The 23,290-nt window shown below is 44.3% G+C and overlaps 1 protein-coding gene across 1 annotated transcript in view; it reads right to left on the bottom strand.

Moving 5' to 3' along the window:
- Nucleotides 1-20,053, bottom strand: part of CSMD1 (CUB and Sushi multiple domains 1) — a 2,129,340-nt gene extending 2,109,287 nt beyond the window's left edge. The window contains exon 1 of the mRNA XM_064369795.1: nucleotides 19,969-20,053. Coding sequence (XP_064225865.1) covers nucleotides 19,969-20,053 — 85 coding nt within the window. The remainder of the gene's footprint in view (nucleotides 1-19,968) is intronic.
- Nucleotides 20,054-23,290: the final 3,237 nt, after the last annotated feature.

Raw genomic sequence — 23,290 nt, 5'->3', positions numbered from 1 at the left:
ACCTTTGGTCTTTGCTGTGCAATCCACAGCATGTGACCAGAAGGAGATATTTTGTGCCTCAAATCCTTGTCAGGAAAATATGACATGATAAAATACAGTATTGAGCTGTCTCCCAGTGATGATGTATGCTATTAAGTATTATAGCTATGTTACAACTGTATCAGCTTCCAGACAAATAGTCTGTGATGGTTAATGTTAATATAATGGGGTTTGAAAAGAGAGACAAAGAGTTATTAGACAGTATATTCAAGTCCAAAATTTAGATAGGGTACTTTGTTTATTTATATATGGATGCTTATTTTATATATGGATTTTAAAAATATATATATGGACGCTTTATATATGTATTTTAAAATTTATATATGGATGCTTTTTCCTACAGCTCTACCAGTAGGCATTCACATCCAGCACAGACTGGGGGAGGAGGCTTCTCCCCAAAAGCTACAATAAACATTTACCTACCAAGAAGGGCTGGGTCCACATAATAAAGATAATCAGTCTTTATCAATCAATAAAGATAATCAATGTGACCTCGTTGTTCCAGCAAATTAAGCTGGAACCAAGGTTCTACTATTTTTAATTCACCAGGGTGACTTTTACTTTTAAGGTTATGAAAATATCATTTAAAAAGTCTAAAGGATAATTAATTTCGACTTATGCTAATTAAAGGAAACAACTGCTGTATGTCATTTAAAGAGATACTGTAGATTATTGAGTTAAATGCATTAGCAATAAGAAAAGAAAAGGAATTATTACACACACACTACAAGTATTCCTGTTATTTCCTGGCTGGAAGCAGGCTTGTTGAATGTAGGCTACTTTGCTTTAACCTTCTAAGTATGTATTGATTGATCTGATAGTCACTAAAAATACAAGTCCAATTATGTCAGGGCTGAAAGTGAAAGACCAAATCACTTCTTTTTCAGATGAAGGAACTGAAGCCCAGAAAAGTCCCCAAACTGGAATACAGTGGAGTTTGGACTAGAAACCCCATCCCTTAGTCTCCAGGTAGAAGTACCATATCTAAACAGAACAGGTGTTACTCTCAAGTAAAGTAATGGTGATTTAAGAAGTAGGCAAAGGGCCATTGACACTGTGAGCTCTTCAGAGCTTTATCTGATGTGCTGTGTCAATAAAGATATGGCCAACTGTCTCCATAATAACCACTATGACCACCTGTGGCAGAGTAAAGAATAGTGGATACATTTTCCTTTGCAATAATAGAAAAAAGCACAGCAGATACTATTCATGAAACTCAGCATTCTGAGATAAGCAAATTAAAGGGGACTAAATACTATTTCCTATGTTGCTCAGATTGGCCATATCTGATAAAACATAATTGTATTTACTATGAGAAAATGTTCTTGAAAAAGAAATAATTGTACAACAGACATTCATGCCATTCTGATTTCAACTGGAGTTTTTGTTTACTTGCAGGTAATAATTTCTTAAATGTGAGGTCAATAATTGGTTGACACGTGTTCTCACTTATTAGTGGGGCCTAATCCTTGGATAAATATAAACATAAATAAGGGCAGAACAGACACTGGAGGACACCAGAGGCGGCAGAGCGACAAGGGCTGAAAAACCACGTACTGGACATTACACTCACTACCTGCGTGACAAGATGATTCGTACCCCAAACCTCAGAGTTATGCAATACACCTGCGTGACAAGTAACAACTTGTTTACAAATACATGGGGTAGCCGCCTCAGAAGTTGCAGCTGTTTCTTCTCTCAGTTTAATATACCTTAAAATAATTATCTGTTTACATGCTACATTAACGTAATGAAGGCATCTTAATGAAATGTAAAGAAAGTTAGCTCTTAAATATAATTTTGATAAAAACACATAAAACCTGACTTTGTGATGCTCCTATATTACATATCTTTTTATCCTTAGCTCTGTGGCATGCCTAAAATTCAATACTTACAAAACTCTTGGAACTACTTTTTAGTATGTCCAAAATAATGCAACAATTTAGAAATAGCATACAGACAAGCACATCATGTGTTTAAATTCATTTGGTACAACCCTCATCCAGGCTAAAAAGGATGAGAAGGTATTTTACTCCAGCATTTTTATTTGTTTTAATAAACCCCACCCCACTCCAGCATGTCCTTGCTGAAAATGAGCTTCACTTTAGAAGTGAACATGATATGGTAGGTATAACACACATCACTTCCTTTCACTGGTGTCTTTTTTTTTTATTATTAAATATTCATTTAAGTAAGTGCCACTTTAGGGCAACTGTGCTTAAAGAAATAGAGAGGGACATTGCTGGTCAGCTATAAACATAACGAAAATCCTCCAGAGCATCAGGTGCATTCTGAAGCAGAGGAATGAGAGCATATCCTGCTGTCTTTCTCTTCTAATAGTGCAATTTGTCAGATGTCTCCCGTATGTATTTGAACGGACCATATTAAATGTTGGCAAAGTGCTCATTTTTATACCACTTTTAGTAGCAACAGTTATACTGGCGTTTCTCTCAAGATGGAGCACCTTTATATGCATTGCTCACCCTTAAAATGTTCCTATAATATTGATCATTTGTTTTGTAAGTTTCCTTGTTAATGATTTTCTGTCTATATTAATTTATATTTAATTGAACACACAGCTCCTTCAATAAAAGTGAAATGAGGGCAAAACTCATTCTGCAAAGGTAAGCGTGGAACTTAACATTCTACTCCCTGAAATAAGGTAAGAAGGGTTATGCCCGTCTAACCTTCATTGAAAACACAGCACCACTTACCCCAGGCCCACTGAGTAGCTCTCCCCATGGCACAGGTTGGAACAGTTGCAGGCTGGAGGAGACTGTTGCAAGTGAGGGGTGTGTGCATATCCACGGACTTATGCACACTGGGAAAGAAGGTCTCTTCTTTTCTGGGCTTTTTTCACATTGGTGTGAAAACTTAAGTTCTCAGAGCTCCTGTGGAGGTGCATGCCTGGGGACTGGCTCCAGCCTGCCTTTGGATGGATCTCACTGAAATCACTCTCCTGAACATGCACTCACTCACAGCTGATGCCTACCCCACGTGCAGACCCAGCTGTCTTACTTGTTGACATAATGGTTAAGCAAGCCCCTCCTAAAGAGATCCCATTTGAAAACTAAGCCCCAAATTAGTTTGCAGGCAGGTTCGCCTGCTGAGGTGAATGCACTGAAAGTGAAAGACATTCAGCATGTCACAGCACCTTTATTGAATAAATATAGGGCTGGCCTGATAGGAATAGTCTCAGCACAGTGGAAGAAGAAGAGCCATCATCAATCCTTAATCCACTAATTCATCCACACAGTCAAAGAGTGTCCAGTACCCAAGACCTCACAAGCCATTAGTTTCTGAGGGCCCTGCACACGTGCTGTCTTTACGAGGTTTCCCTGTAGATATGCGCTTGGCCACAGTTAGTGTGAGATACACATTCACTCTGATAGCCAGACTTGGTGTACCCGACTTGGAGAAGTTTGTATTGCGACCATGGCCACTTGAGTTCTAGGTACCCTATTCCAAAGGTCTCAGTCACGTGGCCCTGGAAGAAACACCTAAGTTTAATGTCACAGTTTGGGATTTATTTTTATATTATAACTTGGGATCTCACATATAGACACCCTACCTTTTAAGATCTCACTGCAGGTATTCAAAGGGGGAACAGGCTGGTGGAGGCACAGCAACTTTTTCCTCAAGGGTCCCTCTAACTTGAGTCAGGACACACTAAACTTAGAATCTTAAGGCAGAAGGAAAAAGCCAGACCACACTGAGTGTCTTAACATTATTGAGCCCTCCTTGTTTAGTTGGGGTGGAGGGTATGTTTGAGTCAATGAAATGAGCACTAATCATTTTAAAGATTTTAATAAACCCAGAGTCTCTGACTTCACTAACTGCTCCTCACCTTCAGAAAGGTAACAGATTTACTATATTGCCCAGCAAATAACTAAGTTAGCTGTTTTTCAAATTGCTTCTTTGGCAACTCACACCATTTAAAACACTCAAAATAGCTGCAGATACTTTCCTGAACAAAACTAAGCAGTTAGAAAAATATATAAACCAGACAAGGTGGCTCATGCCTGTAATCTCAGCACTCGGGAGGCTGAGGTGAGTGGATTACTTGAGGTCAGTAGTTTGAGACCAGCCTGGCCAACATGGTGAAACTCCATCTCTACTAAAATAATAATAATAATAATAATAATAATAATAATAATAAATTAGCTGGGTGTGGTAGCGTGTGCCTGTAATCCCAGGTACTTGGGAGGCTGAGGCAGGAGAATCTCTTGAACCCAGGAGGCAGAGGTTGCAGTGAGCTGAGATTGTGCCATTACACTCTAGCCTGGATAATAGAACTATTGGGAAAAGTCAGCACCAAGACATCAGGATCTTCAGAAAAAGTAACTCTGGAGAAAGTAGTAGCAAACTTTAAAAATCTACTTTGAAGAGTGAAATTTTCTGTTATTTCCTTTCATTGTTCTTTTCATAGTCACTTCAAATTTCCAGGCCTTCCTGATGTTAAATGATGTTAAAACATGTCTTTTCTAAGTGAGTCTACTGAGTTGTTAATTGTATTCAACCTAAATTTCATGTACAAGTTCAAATGATGAACTTGGAGGCATGTCACGTAGAACTGAGTGTCTAACTTTTTTTTACTTAGTGTAATAAAATAGCTGCTCGCATTTATTTAAGCTTAGTAACAGCCATGCATGGTTCTGTGCTTTTTTACATCTGTTTCTTCATGTAATTCTTATGATACTGAGCACAGCTGGCATTCCCTTTGTAAAGAGAAGGAAACCAAGTTTCAGGAAGTCTAATATTTTCCAAGACCACATGCTATAAGGAGCAGGGGAGACTGAACTTGGGCTGAGCTCCATAGTAGATGCTGTCAAAGGCATACATGGCAGCCTTTCTGTACCTTTTGAAACCCTGAGTCTGTGAAATAAGGCAAATTATTTCTATCACAAGATACTGTCTACCTAAAGAAGGAGCTAGTTTTCACTCTTTTGAAGTCATTTTGTCCTTCAATCTATTTAAATCATTAACAAATCTAAAAATGCAATCGTCTAATTGTGCTCATTTGAGTAGTCCTCACAAAATATGTTGGTGTGGTAAAAATGGGTTTAATTTTTCAGAACTAAATATTCCATAGTGATAAATATACAGATCGAATCATATCGATATAAAACATATTAACTAGTTAATACAATGTTATCACAACAATGTATTTTTCACCTCAAATAAATTACTGTCGTTTAGTATCTAACAAAGCATTAAAACCCTTTCACAGGCACCCAGTGGGAGTTCTGTGGTACCAGTGAGGACTCTCAGCAGTCTCCTAAGCTTCCAGGTTGCATACGGTGCTTCTCCAGCTGCCTGGGGAATCTTAGTTTCACATTTAAGCCCAGGACTTCCCTAGCATGCTGCTCTCCCCAGAGTGTGGCCACGAGGGCTGTGTGCCTATTACAATAGGAGAGAGTCAGTATTTTTGTTGCGCTTAGAGTCCCAGCAAGGCAGCAACGGAGGTGGGGTGGGGACGGAGAGGCAGGTGTGGTCTGGAGGGTTGGGGAAGGAGTTGGTCGGGAAGGAGGCTTTCAAGAGGCATGTGGGCCCCTCCTGGGAGCCACACTGTAAAATGAAGAGAATTCCTTAGATTGAGCTCTGCCTTTTGGGTGAGATGCTGAACTCCTCTGGACACAAATAAATGAGAGACTTGAATGTATTAACTGGATGGTCACTTGGAATTCAAAAATCTTATCTAGCCAGGTGTGGTGGCTCATGCCTGTAAACCTAGCACTTTGGAAGGCTGAGGCAGGTGGATTGTTTGAGATCAGGAGTTCAAGACCAGCTTGGGCAACAGGGCAAGGCCCTGTCTCTATATATAAAAAAAAAACTACAAAAAATTAGCTGGGTGTAGTGGCATGGGCCTATAGTCCCAGCTACATGAGAGGCTGGTGCAGGAGGATTGCTTGATCCCAGGAGGTCAAGGCTGCAGTGAGCTGAGATCACACCACTGCACTCTACCCTGGGTGACAAAGCGAGACCCTGCCTTGAAATATATATATATATATATATATATATAGTTGTAATATATTTATAATTTATATTTTATAATATAATATAATTTATAATATATATTTATAATATATTTTATATATGATATATATTAAATATATTATATATAATATATATTATATATTTTTATATATATGTATATGTATTATATATATAATTATCTATCTCTACTTTGCCCAACAAAGTGGACTAGTAAGAGCAACCTGTTTTCTTCAAGTAATTTTTTTTAATCTAACAACTGTTACTTAATTTAGAGAAGGTTGACATAGTTATTCAAAGTAACCAAACAAGATTTAAGCATGAACACGGTGATGTGAGCATCTTTTCAGATATTTCCCATGTGCATAGAAGGAGCCTGCCTTTTCTGTACCTGAAAATGGGATCCAAATATAGATATTATTTGCAGTATTCAACTCAGTGTTTCACCATGGAAATACATTCATGAGGGCAGTACACTGTGTCTTTCAACAATCTACTTGGCTATTTTAGGATGGTAAACATTTAGGCTCTGTCCAACTTTTCAGTAAGAGAGAGGGGGCTACAGTGAATAAGCCCCTATTGCAGCAGGATGTATTAACTCCCTAGATGAAAACATCTGATCATTTAGCATTTGGCTGATAGGGCCGAATTATCTACTTTTTCTAGATATACTACAAGACTATAAGGGAGTGGCTTCTCTGTGCACAACCAAGACTTGATACCATCAGTTAGAGTTTCACAAATGCACTGAGGGAAAATGACAATGTTTAATGCACTCAGCTTCAATCAATTATATGCTTGGGAATCTTTTCCTACATTTATTATTTATGTTTGTTCTTTCTATAAAATAACTTTTTATGCTTAATGGTTCCAAAGCTCTCTGCTTACTGACTGTGAGATGATCCTTTTCTGTTATTTGTCTAGAACAATGTGGTGAACAGACTCTTAGGGGGCCCACACGGCACCCCCACCTGCTGATGTCCATGCCCTGGTTTTCTCCTTGAGAGTGGGCGGGACCCATGGCTTGCTTTCAACCAACACAGCAAACTGACAGCGATAGGCTGTACGTGAGTGCGTGTACAGGATTATGTGATTACATAGGAAATTGTAGCACCCAACTGTGGAGTCTCCCTCTCACCCAATCTCTCTCCCTTAAACCCCACTCCTAATCCGGCTTGACCCATGCTATGAAGTCGCAGGTGTCAACTATGTGTGGCCACCAGGAATTGATGGTAAACTCTAGCCAAATGCCAGCAAAATACTTAAGCCCTCATGCCTACAACTGCAAGGGACTGAATTCTGCCAGCTGCCCAACTATCTTAGAAGTGGACTGTACCCCAGCTGAGCCTCAGGTGACGATGAAGTCTCAGCCAACACTTGATTGCAGCTTTGCGAGATCTTAAGCGGAGACCCAGACAAGTTGCCAAGCCACGCACAGACCCCTGACCCACAGAAACTATACGATAATGCATGTGTGTTGTTTGAAGCTGTTAAGTGTGCAATAATAATGTTACAACACAGTAGTTGGCTAATACAAAGAGTATTCAAATGGAAGATTGCTCCCCAATCTGTCCTTCCATGTAGCTCTGTTTACTAGCTCTTGAGTTGTTCCTGGTGGCATCTGGTCCTGCAGAGAGGATAAACCTGGGTAACAGAGGATGCTATGAAATTACCTTGCTACAAATACTGTTGGCTTTCTGTCTCTCTTCCTCATTTTGGGACAAAGAATGAGTATTGTCATTAAGGTCATTAAAAAGTGACTCAGATCTTTTATCCTGATTTTAAAGCTACAGTAAATGACACCAAATTTTAACTCAGATACTTTTTTCTTTCTCATAGGTTCTGTTCTTAAAATATAGAAGGTAAGAAGAAATGATAGTCACTTCAACTTGTCATATAACACTTCATAGTATTTTTATATGGACTTTTTTTAAGAGACCTATTATTGTCCATCCATCGTAAAAAGTGAAAGGAAAACACATTTGCTAAGAGACATAAATCATCCCCCAAAGTTCGGCTTGGCTGTACTTCTCATACTTTCAGGTCAATAGACGCCTCATCTTTTCAACACCCTGACAACATTCCCCTTCCACGTCTTTTGTTGCCAGCAAAGAAGCCTGGAAAGGTAATTTTGTAATTGCAGTTATAAAAGAAAGAGACTGATTAGTCCTTCTTTGTTCCATAATCCTCTAATGTAATTATTTAAAATTAAAAAGCGGAGAGATAAAATAGTCATGAAGATCAAAATGACAATTGAAGGCTGGCATATCTGCTGAACAAGCTCTAATATTATTAAATTATTGTCACCAGAAGAAAAAATGCAAACACCTCAGATAACTTCGTATACAAAGAGAAACAGTCAAGAAAAAGAAACACAATTGAATCAAATAAGCATGGCAAAATAATACCTTGAATATAGGACTTCAAAGCTAATTATTTTGACAAGTTCTAGTCTCAGTATGTGAGTAAATAAGCAGGCACAGTGACTTGAAGAAATCTGTACTGATACTTTCCCCAGGTCAGCTATCTTCAACGAGTGTTTTCATAAAATGTTGATGACACATTAATTTGAACTCATTAAAAATAATGGCTGGAATCGGGCATATTACATAGGCTGAGAACATGTGTTTATTTATTAAAGAAACAGTAAGTGTGTAAGAAACCAGAGTGATGCTTGGATACTTGCAAGAATGCACTTCAATTCTCCAGGACTTAAAGATTTATGAAGTCAAGACAACGTAAACAAATAAATGAAAAATCACCAAACAAGAACAACTTTTTTTTTTTTTTTTTTGACATGGAGTTTTGTTCTTGTCACTCAGGCTGGAGTGCAGTGGCACAAGCTCGGCTCACTGCAACCTCCGCCTCCAGGGTTCAAGCGATTCTCCTGCCTCAGCCTTCCGAGTAGCTGGGATTACAGGTGCCTGCTATCATACCAGCTATTATTTTTTTTTAATTTCTGGTAGAGATGGGGAAGAACAAAATATTTTTAAAGGACCCTAAACCTACATAATGACTAATGACTTTTAAACATAGTAACTGACAAAAATAATTTAGATCAAGTAGATTGGGTGATTAACATATGAGAGAACTCGAAGTGGACTCAAAGCTGAGTGGGCTTGAGATGGATGGAAACAAAGCTGAAAGTTACAGTCATGAGGATGAATGGAAAACTCCTCAATGGAGAGAAAGCTGAAGGTATAGTTAGGATGTGCCTGGCCTGACTGAATTGGAAGTCACAAGGGCAGAGCTGAAAAGACCGATTGTGAAGGACTTTGAAAGTCAGCTTGGGAGAAGCATGCTGCATCCTACAGAGAAAAGCATATACAGTATATAAGAAAACAATATACATCTCCAGTAAATCACAAACTGCTTCTCTTTCCACACTCAGTGTCCTCTTGATATTACACTTTGGAAGTCATTACAAAGGCTCCAGAACAGTAAGAGTAACAGTCACAAGACTAGAAGGGAAAATGCTTAAAAGTTTCTAAGGTTCTAGCTTCCAATAAATAGACGATGTTCAAAGGTTTGGCCCCTTGGCTGCATGAGAGTGGAAAGGAGGAAGGCCTCACACAAGTTGCATATAAATCTGAATATTTCAGGGACTAGTCCCAGGAGAGGAGAGTACTTCCCTTCGCATCCCGCCCTTCAGCTTTAAAGAGCACTGAGTGAACGTCTGAGAAGGGGAACCTGGATCCCACAGAGCAGCAGTGTTTCTGGGTTCATTTACATGCTTGATATCGAAACTGGCCCTCAATGAGCTATCGAAAAACAAAAAGGTTTATTTGGCTGTTCTCAGGCTGCTTCTCAACATCCTCATCTTCAGTTCATGATTTTGATCCTGCTCCCTTTCTTTTCCTTTCTTTTGGGATAGATTAGGGTGGCCGTAGCCTTTTGTAAAGGGGAACGAACTGGCCAGGTAGATGGAGAGAACAGACCACCTGACAGCGCACAAACTGCACCCAGGACATGTGGGTAGAAGATCCGGCAGCAAGGACGACTGACAGCAGAAGGGAAAACCCCCAGCTTCTCGCCAGCGCAGAAACCCATGCTTAGTGTCCTTGGGCTGACGTATTCTCACTGGAATAGTAAAAACCACACCCCTGGGTAGAGAACTAAGATGCTAGTGAGCCATGTGATATATGTGCTAGCATGCAGAGCAATTGCACATGTGCACCCAGAAGACTCCCAGCAACACGCTTCACTGCAACGCCTATCCATTCCCTCTTATGAATAGTTTATTAAGCTGCCCATAAAGGGAATTTCCCCAGCACGAGACAAGAGTGTCTCATCCTCAAGCAGCCTACAATGACCCAGCTTTCAGCACACACTTCGGTTGTTCAATGAACTTCTTCTTCTTTCATGCAGTGGAGTCAAGAACCTAAACGGACACACCCGACAGCCCTTTGAGGTTCCATAAACTTTCAGCTACCAATAGAACCTCCAATAGATACCTGACATTAATGTCTCTATCACATAGCCTAATATTTGACTAAATACAAATTATGTCACGTGACTCTAGTGTTCTTCTGAAGTCAAAATCGAAACTCCTAGGAAGCACCCAGAGATTCAGCTTCTTTGTTAAAAATGTGACGTAGCCATGGAACACTACACAGCCATAAAAAAGAACAAGATCATGTCCTTTGCGGGCACATGGATGGAGCTGGAGGCCAGTGTCCTTAGCAAAGTAATCCAGGAACAGAAAATCAAATAGCACATGTTCCCACATATAAGTGGGAGCTAAATGATGAGAACACATGGACACATAAAGGGAACAACACACAATGGGGCCTGTCAGAGGGTGAAGGGTGGGATGCTGGAGAGTATTAGGAAAAATAACTAACAAGGTGTACTACCTTGGTAATGATATAATCAATACAACAAATCCCATGACACACATTCACCTATGTAACAAACTTCATATCCTGCACATGTACCTTGGAGCTTAAAATAAAAGTTTTTTTAAAAATGTGGGGTAGGTGAATGGGAAGGGCTCATAAATTACACTTATGCTGAGTTGAGTATTTCATTTGGCACATTGCCACAATTTTTTAAGTGAGCAAAATTATTACTGCAATCCTTTTTAAGAGTCAAGTCTTCCCAATACTCTTCCTTATTATCCCCAGTCATCATTGTGAAGGATCATATCAGACTAAAAATGTGTATATCTTCCCTAAATTACAGTAGCTCTACCTGGATCACATTAATCAATAGAGTGAATTCCACCTAACAGTAACAAGATGACTGTTCTCACCTGCATTTCCCTTGATATTATTTATATGTTTTTAAGTATTGGGAAATATATTTAAACTCCATATTGTTTCCATGTAAAATGGAGCATGGATGTTGAACAAATGAACTGCAACCTCATGAATACAGCTAAAACCATAAGACAACAACAACAAAAATACCCTAACAGATGGATTGGTCTTGTGTGGTCCATAGTAATTACATTTTATAAAGGGGAAAAGAGACACAATAAGAATGAAAGACATTTGTAGTGTGCAGAAAGTGTCTGATCAATTCAGCTAATTTCTTGTAAAAATGTGACCCTTCTTAGTTTGCCAAGGTCTCTCTTCTTTTTGTGAGGTGTCGATCACACCTTGTAATGCTGAACTGTCCCAGCTGTATTATACATCAAAGTATGCTATTTTCCTACCAAATAAAAAGGATAGTTTGAAATGTGGTGACTAAAATTGTTGATGGATTTTGAACACTCATAAGGCCCATTCTTTAAGATAAAAGTGAAGCTCTCTAAGTTCAATGGAATCCATCATTTTCACAGGAAGTGAAACTTTACTCAGAGTGCTGCCAGGCAAGATTTTAGGAGCCACAGTTATGTAACCCATTATTGGGGAGATGTAATTTTATAGAAAGGGGAATGCTGAGAGTCCCCCACATCCTTTACAGGAATGTCAACTTCATGTAGAAAATTACTCATTTGTTAGAGATCAATGAAGGTACTTTCTGTTAAAAAAAAAAAAAAAAAAGGGAAGAGGAGAAAAAGTTTCTCTAAATAGAGGAATCAGCATTCTTCAGGCATCTTGAAAATGACTGCCTGGAATTTATAATTAATTTCAAAGGATTTTCATTCATTAGAGATCACTCTCCAAATAATTCAAATTCTAACCTAACATTTAGCCCTTTCTTATATAACACTAATGATATCAGAGTATACTAAACAGTAAAAGAAAAAAATAATTCACTTGAACAGTATTTTTATATGAAAGAGCATAATTATCACTTGAAGTCTTACCATAATATAAACATTATGGACAAGGAGTTTGAATCTCTTGCTCTGTTGAAAAACTATTTTAATAAAGAGAATATTAAACAGCATAGAATGATGAATACCAATAACAGAGGCACTGATGATAAGGAAGAAATCTTCTGAATTAATTGCACAATTTCATAGTATAGTGTATTCATCATGAAATCAGTGTGAGCTAACTAGTCTGGGAAGGATTAGTAAATAAGTTACTAGGTTTTGATGCCTTTTATTGAAAGGAAGGTAAAGAGAGATGACAGTTTGATAGACTGTAACTATCTATATTTAAAATATGTAATATATAGATAAAATTTATATACAGATAAATATATATAGTATACATCATGTATTACACATATATAAATATAGCCATTGCAATTTTTACCATCTCCAAGTTAGAAGCCGTATTTTACCACACAACCTAGTACCCAATGTGGCATTTCCTACGTGAGATTACATGTATTCTTGTTATCAGAATTACCTGGGGATGGGCATGGGTGGTAAATAAATAGATTTCTACCTCCATCCAAAATCCACTTAATTGAGAATCACTTGGAAAAGAAGCCATGGAATTTGCATTGAATTAGGATTGAAACAATTCTTATGCACACAAAGTTTACATGGAGTATTCAAAAACTCTGCTTCATGCCCACCACAACCTTGACAGATATAAAGATAAAGGTGACAGACATGTTCAGTACAAAAAGCAGAGGGTTGCTGCAACCCTTCAGGAAAATGCTCAATGCCTTGCAAAGTTGCTTCAGTTCCACTGGGGTTCATGGTTGATAATTATCTGAATAATTCAGACAAAAAGTTGTAGTTACCTCCATAGTATCCCTAGCATATTAGATTTTCTTGAATTTTATTTAGGTTGAATCTCTCCAACATATATCAAGCCAAAAAGTAAGAAATAAAAAGCACTGGCATCTGACTGATATTTTATACCATTTAAAATATTGAGTGTCAACCTGATTGGATTGAAGGATGCAAAGTATTGTTCGTGGGGGTGTCTGTGAAGATGCTGCCAAAAGAGATGAACATTTGAGTCAGTGGACTGGGAGAGGCAGACCCGCCCTCGGTGTGGGTGGGCACCATCTCATCAGCTGTCAGCGTGGCTGGAATAAAGCAGACTCTTGCTGAGTCTTCCCATCTCCATCTTCCTGCTGTGCTGGATGCTTCCTGCCCTCGAACGCTGAACTCTAAGCTATTTATCTTGTAGACTCTTGGACTTAACACCAGAGGTTTTCTGGGGGCTCTCTGTCTTTTGGCCACAGACTGGAGGCTTCACTGTTGGTTTCCTTGCTCCTCAGCTTGCTGACAGCCTTCACCTTGTGATCCTGTGAGTCAGTACTACTTAATAAACTCCACTTTATATATACATGTATCCTATTAGTTCTGTCCCTCTCGAGAACCCTGACTAATACAGGGAAAAGCTGGGAAGTGACACCAACAATTTCATTCCTTCATGTTTATGTTTTCTTGATCTCATGTCCGTTGCAATGACAGCTTTTAAAATGTAGCACTATATGCATTACTTTCCACTTGTAAAACTACATTAAAGTCATGAACATTAAGATGGAAGTATCACATTATGAGCATCAAGTACCAAATTATGAGTATTAAGATGAAAGTATCAAAGTATCCAAGTATGTTTGGGTGGAATGAGAACATTGAAATATTCTTTTCTCTTTTATAACTTTTGCCAAGCTAAAACTAGCTCAAGGTAAAGCAGATTTCAACCAGTAAACTGCAAAATATATCAGTAAAATATTTAAGTTATTTTTAACAACAAAAAAAAAGCGAGCAAAATTTTTTTTCTTTTCACTCCCCAAAGAAATTTCGGATGGAGATAAATGTTGCCACTGTGGGTCAAATTGACACTGATGCTAACTGAAGTTAATTTGTTGAAATGTTATTCCTTGGTGGGATGTTTACAACACATTTAGAGTTGGTGCACGAGGCAGGGGGCCCAATGGATGATGAACTCTCTTATCTCCATAGAGCAACAATATTTGAGGGTAAAGAAAGATTCTCCAACTTCCCTAAACCACTGATGGCATTTTCCTCTCCCAGAAAGTACTGATTGATACAAATGGTTTAAAGGAAATTGCAGCTGAGCTCAGAAAAGAGAAGTGTTTCACACTCTGCATCCAAAGAGGTTGATCTGCTGGAGTAAAAATCAAGGTATGCATTATTTCCGGAAAGCTCCTGGTGATCAGTCAATTTCAACGGGCTCAATTATACAATGTGCTTCTATTCTTTTTTCATGTAAAGGAAGTTTTAATTCTGTTACTTACCAACCTCAGTCTCAAGGACTAAAGTCCATCCAAAATACAGACATACTGGTTAATCAAAGTCACTTAAGGTCATTTTAAAGTCCTTAAGGAGAAGAATTCCTTCCTTCCTTGCATTTAGGCATAAATACCTAAGTACACTTATTTGATTTTTATACTGATCAGTTGTTCTGGAATGAACAACCAGTGTGCTAAGCACAATGGTCATGTAATTGAAGGCAATGTAAAAAGGTTGGGTTCCTTGAGGATTGATTCATTTCAGTAGAGCTGAAACATCTATTTCTTAACCTCAGGTTGCATATCCAAGCCAGTCTTACAGTTGAAAAAGAAAGAAAGAAAGAAACTACGGCCCCGGGTTGCTATGGTGGCTGTGCCAAAGTGTCAAGTTGCTTGGACTTGATGTCTGCCACTGTTGGTCTCTCAGTCCAAGTTCCTACTTTCCTATCCTAGAAAACAACAGGCTTGTAACATTCCCATACAACCCAAAGATACAAATACTGTACACTGTGGAATATCTACGCCTTCACTCAGATATCTTTCTCTGATTTATTAGTTGATCAAATAAAACCTAAGTTTAAAAAGACATACTTGGCATCTGCTATGTGCAACTACACATGCAGCTTTTCAGTTACCTTACAGAGGGAAGTTAGCTCAACCAGAAGACGTACAAAAGGCCAAAGGGAAAATGTAGCTTAAATGGCATCTATGCAAGTTGTAATGGCTTATTTCCACTATGAGCTCAGCAGAAAAATTATCAGAGGCACATTTAAAATTCAGTGGAATCGAGAGTATTTAATATGTCATTTGCATTTTGACAGCTTAGAAAAGTCTACCTTGGGTTTGCTGTATCTTCTGCTTATAAGCAGGAACCAGCCACTCAGCCTTTGTTTATCTATTTCTTAAAGGAAGCAGAACCATTTTCTTGACATTTTCAAAGCTGTGTTGGTGTTTGCTTGACGCAATAAACTGGAGAGTAAGGAAGCATTGCCCCCAGGAGGAGCTGCTTTTGCCTGTAGGAACTTCAGCACTGTGGCTGTGGCAGTCTTTCTATCAAGGATGATTGGCCAGCTGAAAGCCAATATAAAAATAACCATTCCCTCTGCTCCCTAGGCCTCTGCGGGTAAGATGCTTGAGATGTGGGGGAATTCTCCTACCCTGCACTACCCGCCATTTGCCTCTCTGGACTCGTTTGATGAGACTTCATTGCCCTACTATTCAAGTTTACAAAACCTGTCACTTCCCAAGAAAGACTCCCCTTTGCTTACCTTTTCAAGGACTTAAAACCCCAAACTACTAACTACATGAGTGCTCCAGAAGCACTGAAAAGCTTTCTACTGAACAGTCATCAGAATTAATAATAATATCCTGACAATGCAATAAGAAAAAGACATGATCTGCTCAGCAATACAGAGATACTAACTTCATTTTAAGTGGTTAGGTTTGTTTGGTTTTTTTTTTGAGACAGAGTTTTGCTTGTTTCCCAGGCTGGAGTGCAATGGGGCCATCTCGGCTCACTGCAACTTCTGCTTCCTGGTTTCAAGCGATTCTCCTGCCTCAGCCTCCCGAGTAGCTGGGATTACAGGCATGTGCCACCATACCCGGCTAATTTTGTATTTTTAGTAGAGATGGGGTTTCACTATGTTGATCAGGCTGGTCTCGAACTCCTGACCTCAGGGGATCTATACACCTCTGCCTCCCAAAGTCCTGGAATTACAAGTGTGAGCCTCCGTGCCCAGCCCACTTTTTTAGTGTTTGATGGGGATCTGGGGTCTTCTGTGGAAGTGTCTTCTCTGCAGGAGTGTCCTGGCCTCCTCAGGAAGAAGTATATGTTGTGCAGCTCTGCTATAAAGGAATTTCACATTCTTAGGTCTTAGCATCCTTCTTGGTGGGATGAATTTTTAATAAGGTAACTCATCTAAAACCAGGTAAGGGAAGGCATACTTCTGTCTCGATGGAGTTATAGGGTTTCTCTGGAAATTCAACAGTGCGAGCCCATATCTCCGCTGGGTGTGTCAGGGTATGTTTGAGTTACTTATTTTGAGGAATGCTCCACCTTTCTCTTTCGGGCTTCTTAAAATGAGGCTACTCTGGGCTAGTAGTGTTGTATGTACTCTGTTTTAGGATGCTTTAGGGGTAACTAATTGACTGCAAATACCTGTATGCTCATGGCTGCACATATGTAAAAAACAACTGAGAAGCAAACTTTGTCCAAACAGCCAGTAGATCAGCCCCAGGTAAAGGAGCATATTTGAGCCAGCGCACACGGAATTAATATTCCTATTTACTAGATGAAAATGCTTATAGCCTTACTCCTTTTCCCCTAGTCCCTGAAAAGAGGCATTTAAAGAGATATGCGCACTTGAGACTCAAACCTTTACAATGCCATTAAAACTCAAGAAGTAAAAGGAAAAATCCCCAGTGAATTCCCGACACCGCCAACGTTTTATTGAAGAGTACAGCATCATCAGCTGAATCTGATACTCGGGTTCCCATAGTGGCCAGTTCCAATGACCTCAACTGCGGCCGCCTCCAGCCTCACGACTCCACAAGCAGGTCACGAATTATGCTCCACGCATCAAAAACTCTGCGCTTGCCTTGACCACAGCGGGAGCCGCCACCTGGGCGCGCGCGGCGCAGCTGCCCGCGGCAGTGGCCGGGCGCCCTCCAGCCGGAGCGCTCCTCCTCGGGAAAGCCCTGCTGCGCGCAAGCGCCTCGGGTCGACCCGGAGCCCGGAGCCCAGCGCCGACGCCCCCGGCCGAGGCCCGACCTTGGTCCCCTGGGCTTTGCTGGGCACTGGGAATGCGACCCCGCCCCAATGGCCCTGGCGCACCAACCGCGACTCCGGCGCCGGCGTCACCAGCCCCCTCCCTGCCTGTAGCCCCTTCCCAGGCGGCCTTAGGCGCTCGCACTTGACCCCGCAGGCGCGGAGGAGACGCGGCGCCTGCTGCCCGTGGGGTTAAAGAAGGAGCTCCACGCACGCACCGCCGCATGGGCCAGACAATAGCGCAGTGAGCGCCGCGTCCGAGCGTCCTGGATCCCCTCCGCGCGCACACACTTGCGCACACACAGGCACCGCTCCAGCTCCAAGCACACGCCAGAGGCCTGGGACCCGGGGCTCCACTTCTCGGATTCTACAGTCAGGCTCCGGGGCCTGCAGCGCGCTAGAGGAGCTCTCTTCCAGGGGGCTGCCCCGCTGGGCCCCGGACTTTGCCACCACCTGCCCTGTTCGCCCCAGAATCTGCCTAAGCAGCCCCCGCCCACTACCTGCCCCTCCACACCCTCCCTCCCGCCTCCGCCTCCGCCTCCGCCTCCGTCTCGCGCTGCAGCCCACCCGCGTGGGGGCGGAATCCGCCCGGCACACACGTGTGCGGATTATTAAGCAGCGGAGCCAGGGCCGCCGCCGTCTCCACGCAGCAACCCCCGCTAATTGCGGGGGAGGGGAGCCCGGAGCGCGCGGAACTCGGGGGAACCGAGAGTGCGCTCAGGGGCTGAGTTGCCTGCCTGGGAATGAGGAAGCCCAGGGCCCAGATCGGCTGGGAGTGCAGGGGAAGGGCGGGAAGTTTTGCGGAGTTGCGTGGCAGGTGTTTCCTCTTCACGCAAAGGCTTGGCTGGAAAAAGCCGGGTCCTGTCCCTTGGGTTCCTGCCCTCTCCCCTGCGACACACAGGCCCCTGCACACCTCCCAGGGCACAACCCTCTTTGCCCCTAGACTTCGGCTGCCTCGCCTTCCAATTCCCAGCCAGTCCAGTGCCGACCAGAGGCCGCCGCCAGCCAGGCCCTGCTCAGCCAGCGGTGCCTCCGCAGAGGCAGCGGCCAAGGCGTCCAGACCGAGCCGGGTGGGTGGGCAGAGGGTCGGAGTCTGCGGGAAGCTCCCCAATCCCGAGGGACCGCGAGCTTGGGTGACGGAGAGCCACCGTGTGTGCTCCCCGGGATCTCGGGGCTCATTCCCACAGACACCCCCTTGTGAGAGTGGATGCCCGTGAGGAGGAGCTGGCGCCGAGTGGTCAGCTCTCTCCGATCCCTGGACGCCCTGTGGAGACCAGCGCCGGGAGGGGAAGCCCAGCCGGCACGGCTCTCCCCCGCTCTCCGGGCGGATCTGGAGTTTCCTAATCAACCAGATACAGTCCTCCTTCGCCCTGCCAATCACTCTTCCGTCTGGACCACTGGAGGAAAAGGAAATGGGTGGCAAGGAAGATGGAAGAATCTAGAGAGGAAGGGGAAATGTTATGAAGGGAAAGAAGCAAGTGACCATTAAAAAGAAAATCATAGGATTAAATTTCATCCTTTAAAAATGAAACGAAAGAAAAAAACCTACATAGATACAGATATTCCGGGAATGTCCATGGAAGTGCTAATTGATAGACAAAGCATCTAAGGAGGCTAAAAATGGGGACAGGGGCAGGTATTTCCAATGTGAAAATCAATCAGTATTCTCTCTCTTTCTGTCTCTCTCCCGCTCTCAAGAGGGAGCTTATTTTTCCCGTAGAACAGACAACTGCACAAGCTCTTGCCAGCCTTGAGGTCGCAGCCTGTAGGCTACTTAGGAGAAAACATTCCCCAACTCATTCGGGGAGAAAACCAAGTTCACAGAGCCTCAAGCCCCAGGAGGCACCCAGAGGAACTCGTTCCCCTGACCAGGGTAGAGAGACCACCCTGCTTCCACGTTGAATGTATCTGACTTGGAAGCCGGTCCAGAACTCCCAGCCTGTTTCACGCACCTTGCCAACACCTTACAACTTGCAAGGAGCGAAGTCCGGGGGAGAGGAGAGCGGGGGCGATCTTCCCGAGGCAGCTACTCCTCGCCGGCTGAGGTCGTGGGAGAGGGAAGGAGGAGCGGAGGAATGGGGTGTACGGGTGGGAGGAGGCCGGGCCGGCGGAGAGCTTTGCCTGTTGGTACCCAAACCCCCGGAGAGAGCCCGAACTTTCGAGGCCAGCTGCACTGGGCCGCTTTCCCAGTCGCGTCGGGTCCGGGGAGAAAGTCCTGGGAACTGCCCCCCAGCCCCCCCAACCCCGACCCGTGGAGTCCGCGTCTCGGCGGAGGAAACGCCGCCCCGCCGGAGCGCAGTTCCAGCCCGACTCGAGTTCGGTTCCTTTCCCCCTGACCACCCGCACCGCCGAGAACAAGAGGCGTCTCCTTTTAGCCCGGGAGACGGGGAAGGATGGCACGGCGGGGTGGAGCGGGGGCCCAGGAGGGCTGGGGAGAGCTCGATGGAAGCGCCCTCCCAGGCATCGCGTTCCCCGAGCGCCGGCGACGGAGCAGCGCCCGGCGGAGGCGGCCACTCCGTGCCCTGCGGTCCCCAGAACCCACACTCGCGCCCGCAAACGGGGCCTCCGTGGGCTCCCGCGCCTCCCCGGCCGGAGCGAGCCCGCCTTACCCTTGGCTGCAGTGAGGAGCCTCGTGCACAGCACCAGCAGCCCGAGGAGCAGGAGCGGCGGCTGGAATCTCCTCCGCGCAGTCATGTCTGCAGATACTCCACGCGCACGCGGCACGGATGGCTCCTCTGAGGAAGGCAGGGCTACGAGCGCAGCCGGATGATCACCCGAGGGCAGGGCGAGCCGGAGACGGAGCCCGGTCCCGAGACCCGCCGCGCATCCGACGTCTCCCGCAGGTCTGGGCGCCCGGCTCGCCTCCCTCTCATAGCATCGGGTCCCGAGCCTCTGCAGGGCTGAGCGGCTCCGAGCGCCGAGACCCCGGCGGGCTGCCTGGCGGCGCTGGGGCCGGGGCCGGGGCCGGGGCCGGGGACGAGCCGGGCAGGAAGGCACCAAGGCGGCGAGGCTGCGGGAGGGGCGAGGCGGAGAGAGGAGCGCGCGCAGCCGGGAGAGACCTGGAGAGGAGGCAGCTGGAGAGAGAGTCGGCGAGTGGGAGCTGCGGGGAGGGGGGCGCGGGGGGAGGAGAGAGCCAGTCGAGAGAGAAAAGGCGGAGAGCGCGGAAGACGGGCTGCTAGTGGCACAAGGAGCCGCTGCCGTGGCGGCTGGACTCAACCATCCCTACCCACAGAGAGGGGACCGAGGCTGGGCACGGCTCAGTCCCAGGAACAGCCAGCCTCGGGGCCTCGGGCGGCCCGCACCGCACCGCGCTTCGCTCGGCCTCCGCGCAGCGGCGCGCAGGCTGGAGAGAGGAGACTTGTTGGGCGCTCGCGGGTGGGGGAAGCCCACGCCGCACACCAGGGAGGAACCACGCAACCCGGCAACTCGCGCAAACTGGAGGGCGTCTGCAGGGGCAGAGGCCGGCCTCCATCCTCTCATCGCCCTTCCTCTCTGGCCAGAGAGCGGCCCCCTGCATAACTGAGATCAGAAATGCAGGTGGAAAGGGCACACGCTTCAACTCCAAGGGAGGGATATATTAAATATTATATATATATATGTACACACACACATACACATACACACATACATAAAATCTTTTGCAAGATGGACTATTTGTGAGGAGCTACACAAATTTACAAATTTCCTGACTTCGGATTGTCTTAGACTTAACCATGCCCAAACTTCAGCTTCAGGTAAAATTTCACGTGAGGAAGAATCTCTAGAATTCATATTATGGTCTGGTGATGAGAGCCAGCGTGTTGGCACAGCTTCTGATGAAACTATATATAAAATTCTGTGGGTTGGGAAGGGACCTTAAAAGAGAAGAGGCAGGTTCTCCCTGATTCTGCAAAAGGATGAAGCCAGCAGAGAGAGAACAGTGCTCTAGAATAGCAGTACTTGATACAATAAACTGGATTTCACCCAGCTCCCCAAATAGAGGAGGCATTCCTGCAGTTTCTGGGGAATGTGTTAGGCAAGACATTTTAGGAAAAGGTGATCAGTTAACAAAACACCGTGAGTGAATGCTGCTTTTCACAGAAGAACATTTAAAGGATTCAACATCCTTGACCAAAAAAGTTTAGCCCTTTTAGAGGACAGGAGGGACCAGAACATGGAAATCTCATGCCCCAGTAAGAGCGAATTATACTCCAGTCCTGGAATTATTAGCCTATAGGCCTCTACCTGTGGTATCCCCACAGCAGCGAATGCCTATGGTGGGAGGGAGGACCCAGCGCTGCATCCCACCTCCATCTCCTCTCAGTCTTTGAGATTAAATGGGTTGCCAGTTTTATAAGGTTTTATCTCCCTCTAATTTTCTTAGATTGCCCTTGCCCCTATGATGTCTAGGCTAGCTCAGAATGGTATAGTCGATCTCCAGGGCAGGAAGGACTGCAAGCTTGGCATGGAAACACCAAAGTCTGACTTTGTGAGTCTCCCTGCAGCCTACCTGTCACCACTGGGGCCACCTCCACAATCCTTTTCTCCTCACAGAGATCGGAGCTTTAAATACGGGGAGGGGACTGACGCTCTTGGAGTTGCAGTCCTGTGTTTTCCTCAGCACAGAATCCCATCTTGCCTTGTTCATCCCTGGAGGAAGAATCAGAGGGCAGAATGCCTCCATCACGGGGGAGTTCCCACGGAACACCTGAGTTCTATTCTTCAGGCTGAACTGGGCCTGTTGGGCAGAGGGTCACCCCTTCTGGGATTTTAAATCAGATCCCAGATAGTACCTGTGAGTCAGCAAGTGAAACAAATGCTTTCCAAGACCCATTAAGTGCTCCAGTAGTTCATTTCAAGCACCTCATCAGGAAAAACGGATCCCTTTTCAGGAGTTGAAGAGCTGACTTCTCCTTGAGAAACGGTGCCCTGTCTCTACACTGCCATTCTTAATGACTCGTGTCACCAAGAAGGATTTCTGCCATTAAAAAACGTTTCCAACATCTAACCATCCTGGGCTGGGACTCAGAGAAGATTTTCACTTGATTAGGATCCCAATCAGGAACGCTGAGTGTCAGCTGAGAGCTGGAACACCTTTACACATAATTGTGACAGGCTGCAGGCTCAACTTCTCTGCCCCCGTGTTCTGTTGAAAATCCTCCCATGCCACCTCCTTTCCCCAGAGTGCAAAGAATCTATCTGATACAAAGTCTTGGGAAATACTGCTCCTGATAACCAATAATCACTCATTTTTTGCTGTTATTTATATGGGGTATTTTCTTTGGCCCGATCGTATATTACAGAGTTACAATGATTCGTGCCAAATTGTTTCTTGATCATAATTATGAGAAGGGTAGGAAACGGCTGTCAAATAAAATAAGCTGGTTTGTGATATGGTTGTATTTGTGTGTTAATACAGTGAATTCCGCGCCCCCCCCCCCCCCGCCAACTCCACCAGATCTCAAGGCTGGTTTAATTTGGAAGGAACAACATGGGGCACTGCTGCCATCTAGCGTCCGATATTTCTTGTTTGGCGATTTCAGAGAGCAGTGGTCCCTGAGGTTTTTTTACTTCTCTTACCTCCTCTGTAGTTCCCTGCCTGCGTTTTCAATCTCCTCCCCAGCACTCGTGCGCCTTCCTAGCAGTGAGGCTGCGGATGGAGCCAATTTTAGGCTTCTGCAAGCTCCCCACCCTTCCCCGACATACATGCGTACTTTGATGTTTTTTAGATTGTGAAAACCTTAATCTGTATCAGAAGCCCAGTACCTGTTACTTAGAGCAATTTTAGCCAAATAGGATTAGAGTGAGCGTGGGAGCCTGGGACGTCACACCAGGAAGCTCCGTGGCCACTTCTCTGCCATGGCCTGTGCTGCCTGGAGCATCACACTTCTGTACTGGGATATTGACTCGGATCCCCATCCTGGGCATCACACTCTCCACAGCCTCAGGACC

Source organism: Aotus nancymaae, unplaced genomic scaffold, assembly GCF_030222135.1.
Source record: "Aotus nancymaae isolate 86718 unplaced genomic scaffold, 86718_ANA_hifiasm-v0.15.2.pri h1tg000090l, whole genome shotgun sequence".
Taxonomy (NCBI): domain Eukaryota; kingdom Metazoa; phylum Chordata; class Mammalia; order Primates; family Aotidae; genus Aotus; species Aotus nancymaae.
The sequence above is the reverse complement of the archived record's forward strand: the minus strand, read 5'-3'. Positions and strand labels throughout refer to the sequence as shown.